The 12,903-nt window shown below is 43.7% G+C and overlaps 1 protein-coding gene across 1 annotated transcript; it reads right to left on the minus strand.

Moving 5' to 3' along the window:
- Window positions 1-4,714: 4,714 nt before the first annotated feature.
- Window positions 4,715-5,967, minus strand: LOC136479890 (uncharacterized). Its single transcript, XM_066477608.1, has 3 exons — window positions 5,818-5,967; window positions 5,482-5,653; window positions 4,715-5,190 (listed from the first exon to the last, which is right to left on the minus strand). Exons 1-3 carry the CDS (start codon window positions 5,965-5,967, stop codon window positions 4,715-4,717), a joined length of 798 nt encoding a protein of 265 aa, XP_066333705.1.
- Window positions 5,968-12,903: the final 6,936 nt, after the last annotated feature.

Consider the following 12,903-nt stretch of genomic DNA (forward strand, 5'->3'; position numbering starts at 1 on the left):
CGCAATGAAGTTTGGACTCTTGAAGAGCGACCACAAGGTGCAAGAGTCATTGGAACAAAGTAGGTGTTCCGCAACAAGCAAGATAATCAAGGCATTGTTCTAAGGAACAAGGCAAGACTAGTTGCAAAGGGGTTCTCTCAAGTTGAAGGGTTGGATTTTGAAGAGACCTTTGCACCGGTTGCAAGACTAGAAGCCATTTGTATCCTCCTTGCATATGCATCACATCATGAAAAGAAACTATATCAAATGCATGTGAAAAGTGTATTTTTAAATGGCTTTATTAATGAACTAGTCTATGTTGATCAACCTCCTAGTTTTGAAGACCCTAGATATCCTAATCATGTTTATAGGTTGTCCAAGGTGTTATATGGGCTTAAGCAAGCCCCAAGAGCTTGGTATAAGCGCCTTTAGGACTTCCTCATTGAGAAGGGCTTCACCATTGAGAAGGTCGACACCACACTATTCACCAAGAAGCTTGATGGACATATCTTCATTTGTCAAGTGTATATTGATGATATCATCTTTGGATCATCAAATGAAGATTCTTGCAAAGAGTTTGGTGAATTGATGTCAAAGGAGTTTGAGATGTCAATGATTGGAGAGCTTACATTCTTTCTTGGTTTTCTAGTCAAACAAATGAGAGAAGGGATTTTCATCTCTCAAGAGAAATATACAAATGATCTTCTCAAGAGATTCAAAATGGATGAATGTAAGCCAATCAAGACACCAATGCCAACAAATGGACATCTCGACCTAGATGAGGGAGGTAACATGGTTGATCAAACTCTCTACCGCTTTATGATTGGTAGCTTGTTATATTTAACCGCATCTAGGCCCGACATCATGTTTAGTGTGTGTATGTGTGCTAGATTTCAAGCTAATCCTAAGGAAACTCATTTGATTGATGTTAAAAGAATCCTTAGGTATCTTAAGCACACACCAAGCATTGGCCTTTGGTATCCCAAAGGAGCTATATTTGAATTAATTGGCTATTCCAATTCAGATTATGCTGGTTGCAAAGTTGATAGAAAAAGCACATCCGGAGGGTGCCACTTGCTTGGTAGATCACTTGTGTCTTGGTCCTCCAAGAAGCAAAATAGTGTGGCTTTGTCCACCGCCGAAGAGGAATACATTGCCACGGGTGCTTGTTGTGCACAAATACTTTATATGAAACAAACTTTGCTAGACTATGGTGTAGTTCTAGAAAAAGTACCTCTTTTGTGTGACAATGAAAGTGTGGTAAAACATGCAAATAATCTGGTTCAACACTCTCGCACCAAGCACATAGATATCCGCCATCACTTTCTTAGAGATCATGTTGCTAAGAATGATATTTCATTAGAAGGTGTAAGGATCGAGGATCGATTGGCGGATATCTTCACTAAACCGCTAGATGAGGTGACTTTTTGTCGATTGCGAAATGAGCTCAATGTTCTTGATTTTTGTAGCTTCACTAGAAAATGAGCTTGTGTTGTCCCTTGCATTGCATTGTAATATACAACATGTTTGCTTTGTGGTAATGCACTTAGAGCTTGTCTAACATGGTTAAGACAACCGCCGAAAAGCAAGTGAAGAAGCTTAACCTTGGATCAAACTTGACAAGCAACTAAATTTACTTTCAAGTATTGCATTGCATATGCATGAATGTTGTTTTGTCGTTTCTCTTCAATTGCCCTCTTATTGCATATTTTCTTAAAAAGAATTAGAGCCTAAGGCAAAATACTTTGAAAAATTTGAGGGTTTGAGAGAGGTCACTCACATCAGTCCTAATTGGTGTTTATTTGGATCTTATTGAAGTTGGGACTTGATTGGTGTCACACCCAATTTTAAGAACAAAAGAGGATGCATAAAAGTCTTATGTGCACCCCAGGAACGGTCGCACACATAAGTGGACAAATTGTGAATTGTACCAATACAATGTTTATTACATAGCGAATAAATATTCAACACATAGTCTCAAACATAGATATAATAGCTGCTAAGATAACTCTCTTGCGGAAGCTCAAACAGGGACGTCAACTGGTGGACACTAAGCCTAATACTCATCACGATAATCTTCAATCCAATCTTGATCTGTTACCCATCCGGGATTTTTCCAACATAAAAGATAAAGCAAGGCATAATTACATGTCATACTTAACAAGATAACTAAGGGTTCATGAGGCTCAAATAGCTGACACTGGTTTACTGCGGTTAGCATTTAAGTCATCATCAAGTTTAGCATTTATTAACATCTAGGTAGCAATAATCCCATAACACATGATCAATGAACATGAATAATCAATATCTTAAACAATTAACATAAATGATCATCTTAACAAGTAAAAGTCATTATCCCTTAATGTAAGTGTTCCAAGGTCGCTCGTATCTGTGAGCACGGCTAGTATACCAGGTTGTTAACTCTACGCAGAGGTGTACACTTTCACTGTGAGTCATGTTTCCCAAATGAGTGGGTTAATTACTCCCAAAACACCGGAAACCATATAAAGCCACCCAAGAGCTCGTCTAACCGGCCAGGGCCGTAGGGTCATCAGATATAGGAACCCCCTCTTCCAATAATATAAAACGCCGCTTCCATAGCTAGGCTCAATAGGACAGAGGTTGTCCTATAGCCAACTCATAGACCTCTAACCAGCTAGAAAAGGGTTTCTCAAACAACTAGAGCCAGAGCCATATAGCCCTCACAGTTGTATGTTAAATCCCGGATAATTAGTTACAAGACAAGTCCTTCTATTGATAAAAAGTCATCTTGTTCATGTTTACAGCATATTCATTAATCAAGTTTCAAGATCATGATTGTTGCACTAGCAATAGAACTACCAATGCAAACCTCCTAGGGTGACAAGGTAATTGAGTATTCAAAAGCTAGGAAATCCTACCATAGGTAGCAAGGAAGACACATGCATATGTATTTTAGTGAGCATCATGAATAGGACAACAAGGAAGGTCCTTAGCAATACTTGCCTTGATCAAAGTTCTCCTAAAAGTCTTGCTGGTCTTGCTAGTCGTAGAAGTTCTCTTGATCACCAATGTAAACCTCACCGTCTGAACTCGATCAACAACACCAAGCAACAACATACAATCATCTGAGCAATCATGCACGAAGCAAACAAAGGGCTATAATTAGAACAATACACCACCAGCAAGAAAACAGTTTGAAAAGTGTATAAAAACATTCTACTCATCACTACGATCACATAGACGTGAAATTCACCAAAATCGGATCTAAAACGAGCAAGATATGGATTTTCCAAGTTTTCCTATAGACTATTAATGTACTAAACATGAACTCAAAATTTAAAAACTAGAACTGAGCTAACAAATACACCAACACGTAGACTACGAAATTACGAATCCAACGCATGTTGAACGGATCAAATCGGAGTTAAAATGAGCATTTTATAAGCATTTGAAATCAGTGGCAATTCTGTAAATATCTGGAACTTGATTTTGAATCTGCTAATTGAAAAATACGTTTTCCAAAAGAGAAAACGTATTCTCTAGAATACGCTTTGGACTGCGGTTTCAAAATCTAAAGAGCTCAGGGGCTCTTTAGCAAATTTTTCCCGCGAAGGGGTATTGGCCTCTACGGGCCGTCCGATCCAAGATGGACGGTTCAGATTAGGTCCGAGGAGGAGGGCGGCGGCACAGTCGCCGGAGAAGAAACGACCGCGGCGGCACGACATCGCCGCGGCGAGGAATCTCGCCGGTGAAAGCATACCGGACATTTCCGGCCACCATTTGGCTCGGGACTTGTCCCAAAAGAAAGAGGGAAGCGAGGCGGTCTCACCTAGCTCGAAGATGGGGTTGGATTCGAAGCGTGGATGACGGTGGGCTCGCGGAGGCGGACGACGTTGAACTGCACACCATGGTGACATGATATGAGCAAAATTGATCCGGGGAAAAGGCTCGGGAAGACTCACGAGATCAAGGCGAAGCTTTCTTGCTAGCTTACAGGGGCGAAGGAGCGACGGGCATGGCGAATTGCGAGCTCAGGCGGAGCTCGACAATGGCGGCTAGGGTTTCGGTGGCTCTGTGGCTCAAGAGCAAAGCGGCGGGTCGCTTAGGGTTGCAAAGGGCATCGCGAACATGGTCGTTCGGCCTTTATAGGGATAGGGCATGGCGCGGACGCCCACGCGTGGATCGACGCTCGGTCGATGTCCGGTTCGACACCGAGCCGGAGGAGGAAGAAGGCGACGCTGACGTGCGGGCCCGGTTCGTCAGCGAGACAGAGAGAGAATGGAGGCGGGCTGTGGCCGCTGGCGCTCGCGGGCTGCTGGGCTGAGTAGGCCAAAAGGAGAAAGAACGGCCTCTCGGCCAAGAACAGTGACTAGCAAAGCTTTTCCCTTTTCCTTTTTATTTTCTAGAATTGTTTAAATGCTTTTCAAAAGGGATTTGAAAACATTTTCTCAAGCAACAAAAACCAGACAAATATAAATCAAATATGCTGGGCAGCAACATGTTCTTAGACCTAAGACTAATTTTAATTTCATAGAAAGAATTATTTTGCCTATGTTAAATGCTCACACAAGGCTAATAAATCAAATTCAACTATTTTAAAGTGATGCAAAGTTTTGGGTGTTACAATTCTACCCCCCCTTAAGAGAATCTCATCCTTGAGATTAGGCTGTGCTTACTCAAACAACTGCGGGTATGCCTTTCTCAATTCATCTTCTCTTTCCCAAGTTGCCTCTGCTTCCGAATACCGATTCCACTAAACCTTGCACATCCTAATTGTTCTGCTTCTCATAACTTTCTCAGCCACATCCAAAATCTTAATTGGAAACTCCTCATATGTCAGATCATCTTTAACGGCAAGTTCCTCTAATGGTATTTGCTCCTCAGGCACACGCAAACACTTCTTAAGTTGAGACACATGGAACACATCATGCACAATAGACAGGTTCTCAGGCAATTCTAATTGATAAGCCACTTCTCCACATCTCTTTAAAACTTTAAACGGACCAACATCCCTTGGTGCTAGTTTACCTTTCATGTTGAACCTTTTCACACTTCTCATAGGTGATACTTTTAAATAGACATAATCTCCTTCTTCAAATACCAATTCTCTTCTTCGATTATCTGCATAGCTCTTCTGACGGGTTTGTGCCACTCTCAGGTTCTCTCTAATCTTTCTCACCTGCTCTTCAGCGTTTCTAAGCACATCTGGTCCAAACACTTGACTTTCACCTGTTTGATTCCAAAATAAGGGTGTTCTATACTTACGCCCATACAAAGCTTCAAACGGTGACATCTTGAGACTCTGTTAGTAACTGTTGTTGTATGAGAACTCTACATAAGACAAACTCTTATCCCAACTAGTTCCATACTGCAATGCACATGCTCTCAACATGTCTTCCAAAATCTGATTAAGTCTCTCTGTCTGTCCATCAGTCTGAGGGTGGTAGGCTGTGCTAAACTTCAACTTTGTCCCCAAAGAACTATGCACTGTCCTCCAAAATTGAGATGTGAATTGCGTACCTCTATCAGAAACGATCTTCTTAGGAACACCATGCAAACTCACTATCCTTTCCATGTATAGTTCTGCTAACTTTGGTCCTCTATAAGTGGTCTTGACAGGTAAGAAGTGAGCAACTTTAGTCAAACGATCCACAATCACCCATATGTAAGAGATAGGCAATTCTGAAAATTTCTGGACGTGATGCAGAATCAGCAGGTCAGAAAAACTGTCATAACTCGAGTTCCAAATATCCAAATAAGATGATCTTTATATGGTTGGAAAGCTTAAGAAATTATCTACAACTTTGATTTAGACCACATTTTCTGATTCTAGCGTTACATTAATTAAAAACAGACCACAACAGAAACTGTCCTCAGATTCCAGACAGCACAGAAGTTCATATTGTGACAGTCATAACTCTCAGATACGAACAGATAAAAAGGTGATTCTTGTGCCATTGGAAAGACACAGAAGTCTATATACTCCCAGTAAAATTTCATGATCATTGCTCGAACAGGTGAAAAGTTATAACCAAAACATCACTGACTGCTCCATAAAACAGCAAGCAAAGAGACAGGATAGACCAACCCAAACTATTTATTATAGCACTTTTAACCTTAATATTTTTAACTAAGGAACTCGTGGACATGCCCACAAAGTTCCAGCACTCATAACAAAGATCCAAATCACACATAAATCACAATAATAATCCAGCAAGCACACCAATAGTTCACAAACACTTAAAAGACTCGACTCGACTCACGATACTAAAAACGTGCCTATTACAATGGTTTCATAACTTAAGGGGCGGCGTTCTTCTTGGTGGAGGGCTCATCTAACTTCTCAAACAGCTTGGGATGGCCTAACTCGGCGTTAAGGCCATCAATCTCTTTCTGGTATTCTTTGATCATGTCTTGTGCCTTCTTCAGCCCTCCTTCTAATGCTCCCACCTTATTTGTAAGTTCACGGTTTAACTCAACGGTGGCCTCAAGAGTCTTCGATCCTTTTACCACGACCTCTATGGTCCAACTATTTTCCTTCAGAAGATAGCATGGGTAATACAAGAGTCCATCATCCTTCTTATCATCAGAGAGACGGCCACGGTAGTAGGCAAGTGCAATGGAAGCAGCATCCTCCATGCTTCTTTCCGCGGTAGCTCAACTTACATGGTGGGTGACAACTGCATCTATCTTGCGAGTATTTGGGGTCTTGATCAGCAACCGAGTATCCCAAGATGAACCAATCAGAGGATGATTGTGCCCCATAGTGTGATACTCCAGAGTGGCTTGCAGGTCTGGATAATAGCACTCTAACATCATTGTCAGCAAGTCATGGTAGAAGGCATTGTCATCAGGCTTCTTGATGCTTAACTTGTCAGTCCAACCTATACGAGGCAGTGGCTGGAGTACTTCATCTTCATCATCATTGGTCAAGTCAATGGCCTCCACACGTGCTGGGGATTGAGCTATCGGAGTTGGCGAAGAATGGACCTCTTCTCCAACCTCATTCTTCCAGTTCTTCCTCTGGATGTCCTCTCTAGGCTCCATTGGCTTATACACAACACGCTGTGGTTGAAAGCATCCAATGTACAAGCAGGCAGACTTGCGGTCACGTGTCATCTATAGAAGTTTCAAATCATTTAGAATAGAATCAATTGATTTTATAATAGAATAAGAAAAAAGAAGCACAAAACTTAGCAAATAACAAGATTGAGGTGGAAAGCATGAAACAAGTGAAGCAAAGGAAGCTAAAAACGACCATTCTAACTAGGCTTGTGTCCTACAGTCAATAGTGATCTGATACCAATCTGTCACACCCAATTTTAAGAACAAAAGAGGATGCATAAAAGTCTTATGTGCACCCCAGGAACGGTCGCACACATAAGTGAACAAATTGTGAATTGTACCAATACAATGTTTATTACATAGCGAATAAATATTCAACACATAGTCTCAAACATAGATATAAAAGCTGTTAAGATAACTCTCTTGCGGAAGCACCAACAGGGACGTCAACTGGTGGACACCAAGCCTAATACTCATCACGATAATCTTTAATCCAATCTTGATCTGTTACCCATCCGGGATTTTTCCAACATAAAAGATAAAGCAAGGCATAAGTACATGTCGTACTTAACAAGATAACTAAGGGTTCATGAGGCTCAAATAGCAGACACTGGTTTACTGTGGTTAGCATTTAAGTCATCATCAAGTTTAGCATTTATTAACATCTAGGTAGCAATAATCCCATAACACATGATCAATGAACATGAATAATCAATATCTTAAACAATTAACATAAATGATCATCTTAACAAGTAAAAGTCATTATCCCTTAATGTAGGTGTTCCAAGGTCGCTCGTATCCGTGAGCACGGCTAGTATACCAGTTTGTTAACTCTGCGCAGAAGTGTACACTTTCACTGTGAGTCATGTTTCCCAAATGAGTGGGTTAATTACTCCCAAAACACCGGAAACCATATAAAGCCACCCAAGAGCTCGTCTAATCGGCCAGGGCCGTAGGGTCATCAGATATAGGAACCCCCCTTCCAATAATATAAAAGGCCACTTCCATAGCTAGTCTCAACAGGACAGAGGTTGTCCTATACCCAACTCGTAGACCTCTAACCAGCTAGAAAAGGGTTTCTCAAACAACTAGAGCTAGAGCCATATAGCCCTCACAGTTGTACGTTAAATCCCAGATAATCAGTTACAAGACAAGTCCTTCTGTTGCGAAAAAGTCATCTTGTTCATGTTTATAGCATATTCATTAATCAAGTTTCAAGATCATGATTGTTGCACTAGCAATAGAACTACCCAATGCAAACCTCCTAGGGTGACAAGGTAATTGAGTATTCAAAAGCTAGGAAATCCTACCATAGGTAGCAAGGAAGACACATGCATATGTATTTTAGTGAGCATCATGAATAGGACAACAAGGAAGGTCCTTAGCTATACTTGCCTTGATCAAAGTTCTCCTGAAAGTCTTGCTGGTCTTGCTGGTCGTAGAAGTTCTCTTGATCACCAATGTAAACCTCACCGTTTGAACTCGATCAACAACACTAAGCAACAACATACAATCATCCGAGCAATCATGCATGAAGCAAACAAAGGGCTATAATTAGAACAATACACCACCAGCAATAAAACAGTTTGAAAAGTGTATAAAAACATTCTACTCATCACTACGATCACATAGACGCGAAATTCACCGAAATCGGATCTAAAACGAGCAAGATATGGATTTTCCAAGTTTTCCTATAGACTATTAATGTACTAAACATGAACTCTAAATTTAAAAACTAGAACTGAGATAACAAAGACACCAACACGTAGATTACGAAATTATGAATCCAATGCAAGTTGAACGGATCAAATCGGAGTTAAAATGAGCATTTTATAAGCATTTGAAATCAGTGGCAATTCTGTAAATATCTGGAACTTGATTTTGAATCTTCTAAATGAAAATACGTTTTCCAAAAGAGAAAACGTATTCTCTGGAATACGCTTTGGACTGCGGTTTCAAAATCTAAAGAGCTTAGGGGCTCTTTAGCAAATTTTTCCCGCGGAAAGGTATCGCCTAGGTATTGGCCTCTACGGGGCGTCCGATCCAAGATGGACGGTTCGGATTAGGTCCGAGGAGGAGGGCGGCGACACAGTCGCTGGAGAAGAAACGACCGCGGTGGCGTGACATCGCCGGCATTGAGGAATCTCGCCGGCGAAAGCATACCGGATGTTTCCTGCCACCATTTGGTTTGGGACTTGTCCCAAAAGAAAGAGGGAAGCGAGGCGGTCTCACCTAGCTCGAAGATGGAGTCGGATTCGAAGCGTGGACGACTGTGGGCTCGCGGAGGCGGACGACATTGAACTGCACACCACGGTGACACGATATGAGCAAAATTGAATTAGGGAAAAGGCTTGGGAAGACTCATGGGATCAAGGTGAAGCTTTCTTGCTAGCTTATAGGGGCGAAGGAGCAATGGCCGCAGCGAATTGCGAGCTTGGGCGGAGCTCGACAATGGCGGCTAGGGTTTCGGAGGCTCTGCGGCTCAAGAGCGAAGCGGTGGGTTGCTTAGGGTTGCAAAGGGCATCGCGAACATGGTCGTTCGGCCTTTATTGGGATAGGGTGTGGCGCTCGGTCGGTGTCCGGTTCAACACCGAGCTGGAGGAGGAAGAAGGCGACGCTGACGTGCGGGCCCGGTTCGTCAGCAAGATAGAGAGAGAAGGGAGGCGGGCTACGGCCGCTGGCACTCGCGGACTGCTGTGCTGAGCAGGCTGAAAGGAGAAAGAACGGCCTCTCGGCCAAGAACAGTGACTAGCAAAGCTTTTCCCTTTTCCTTTTTATTTTCTAGAATTGTTTAAATGCTTTTCAAAAGGGATTTGAAAACCTTTTCTCAGGCAACAAAAACCAAACAAATATAAATCAAATATGCATCAGCATATAGGCAGCAACATGTTCTTAGACCTAAAACAAATTTTAATTTCACAAAAAGAATTATTTTGCCTATGTTAAATGCTCACACAAGGCTAATAAATCAAATTCAACTATTTTAAAGTGATGCAAAGTTTTGGGTGTTACAATTGGGAATAGGCAGCGCGGAGGAACTTTGAAGATTTGCTGGAAAAGGGTGATCGGACGCTGCACCGGACTCTGAAGTCTAGCATCCGGTCAGTTCACAGGAGGTGAACCGATGCTGCGATGGAGTGACCAGACTCTACTGTTCAGTATCCGGTCAGATGGCGTTCCTACGTCCGGTAGAGCGAAGACGATGGAGATAGGTTGGACCAGACTCTGGCTGTGTCCAGTCAGTTGTGATTGGATGCGTCAGGTCATGGCTCTAGGGGATTTGGAGCTCTCTAGAGTCGACCGGACTCTGGGTGGCAGCGTCTGGTCATTGCCACTGGGGCGTCCAGTCAATAGAAATCGTTCGGGATTCGAACTCTTATCTCTTTCCTTCTCTATTCCATCTTGGGGACCCATATAATCCAACTACCATCGCACCTTTGACCTATTTCACACATGCTGACATCACCGCCGTGCCTCAAGCTCGCCATTGCCCACGCCCGTGCCCTAGCCACCGAATCTGCCAGCGTAGCTCCGTGCCCACACCGTCTCCCACACAGTAGCACCATGCGCTGCCCCTCACCATGACCATGTGCCCTAGCACCGCCCGTAGCACATCAGCGCTGCCTGCAACACATCAGCGCCGCTGTGCCACCTCCCTGCGCTGTCACCTCACGCCAACACCTCCCCTGCCACATTGCTTCATGCACTAGTGCCCACATCGCCTCTCCATGGCCAATTCCTCGCTGCACTTCACCAACCCTAACCCTAGCTTCGCAGTGCCGACCCGGTGGTTCTATGTGATCTATTTCTTGTTCTTCGATTTGTCGGTTCGTCAGGTAGCAAGCCCTCATTTCCAATTTTGTACCTATTGCTTGCTTCTTAGGGTTTCATATATTTAGATATATTGTAATTATTCATATATCCTATCTATTCTAACATGCAGCGAGTCAGTGTTTCTGAGGTCTCATTGGTAGTTGTTAGTCAACTCGGGGCCAAGCTCGCGAGTGTGGATCAAGGCCAAGGCTCGAAAGTGATAGTTGACAGTTGATTCTTGTTAGTGCAGTTGCTCTTTTCAGCTCCATCAGATGGCTCGTGTCAAGAATGTTGGCGGTGGTCCTGGTGATGAGGATCTGAGGCCCCCGCCTTGCCTGCCTTCTGAGGCAAAAGGCAAGGCGACAGAGAAGCTTGCAACGAAGAAGTGCAAGTATCTAGATGCAAATACAGTGAGAGCAGCCATAGTTTCAGCCGCCGTAGAGCTTGCTGAGAGAGGAGGTGCTCGGAGTGGTGTAGTCATTGTAGATTAGCTTTCACCTGCTCAGAGGGCTACTGTCTAGGAGGTTGAGCGTAGTCATGGTGGTCCAGCTAGGATAGCCATGGTTCGAGGATGGCATGTCGCTATTGATGAGAGTCAGCCTTAGGGGGAGTCACAGCAGCAGGCATAGGAGACAGAGCAGACTCAGGAGGGAGTGCAGTCAGAGGAGACAGAGCAGGCACCTCAGCCACAGTTATGTCGCTTTGGTCATACTCATACCTAGGTGACACCGAGGGTAGAGACACAGCGGAGGGGTTCTCGTCTGCCTCCTAGACCACATGGTCCGCCTCCAGTGACTCATCTGGATTTGAGGGCCACCATGGCCAAGTAGGTGTAGCAGCTCAGGTTTGTTCAGTTCGAGGAGTGGTTTCCACCGAGGCAGGATGAGCGTGCATCAGAGGGCTTCTACACACCACTGTAGGAAGATTTTTATAATGCATATCTTAACAGTGGGGTAGCATTCAAGTCTTAGAGGGTGTGCAACATTGAGTCCATTGTAGCAGCAGCTGGAGAGCATATTTGCCCGTACCTATCTTACTTGCCAGGGCTGGCAGACTTACTTGGATGGACAAGCTTATATGTTCCATCTTGGGTTTGGAAGTTCTATGCTACACTTTGGATTGACCCGCAGCATAGATTTATAAACTTTGCATTCAGAGGCAGAGATTACAAGCTGATGAGTTTTAGGGTCAGGGAGATTCTCAGGCTTTAGGAGCTGCCCGTCTAGCTACATGAGGTTTGCTATGGACATACAGCGCCTCCCAAATGCCATCATGGCAGTATGGTGCCTCCTATAGATTTGGTCCGCCATTGCTTTAAAGAGCCATTCGACGAGGGGTCGAGTAGGACACCTAGTGACCTCACTCCTATAGCTAGAGTGCTTGATGCTATTATGAGGAGGACACTGCTTCTGAGGATGGGATATCACGAGGGCTTGACTCGCATTTAGTTATGGCTACTAAACTCTCTGATGCAGCAAACTATATTTGATATCTGAGATCTCTTACTATCAAAGATGGAGGATACTATTGTAGAGGGGTTTAGAGGTCACCAACAGTTGCCCTATGCTCACTGGATTACATTCTTGATTCATAGAGCAGTTATAGTGAGGCCACCTAAGATGCTAACAGAGTACAGTGGTGCTATGATAGAGTTTCTTGCCTATAACATGACATAGATGCTCTGTCATAGCAGGCCGAGTGCACCTAGCCAGTCACGCCATCGCCTAGAGGTGCCTAAGACTACAGCCTAGTAGGATGAGACCATCAGGGGGATAGCAGCTATAGAGGAGTAGTTAGATGCTTAGCAGGAGAGGATGGTCGAGAGCGACCCTAGTGATAGTACTGATGATGACTACCAGGACATCCCTCAGATGCCTCCATGATGACATGACCATGAGGCCAGTAGCTCCAGTTCAGGTCCACCTACACCACAAACAGATCCCGCTCTACTTGTTATACTTGAGCAGATGAGGCAGGATTAGGCTCGCCAGGCCTAGTAGACCGCTACTACATTTGCATAGTTTTAGGCCAGATAGAATAAGTTTCAGCGATAGTAGTAGGTGA

This window comes from Miscanthus floridulus, chromosome 9, assembly GCF_019320115.1.
Source record: "Miscanthus floridulus cultivar M001 chromosome 9, ASM1932011v1, whole genome shotgun sequence".
NCBI lineage: Eukaryota > Viridiplantae > Streptophyta > Magnoliopsida > Poales > Poaceae > Miscanthus > Miscanthus floridulus.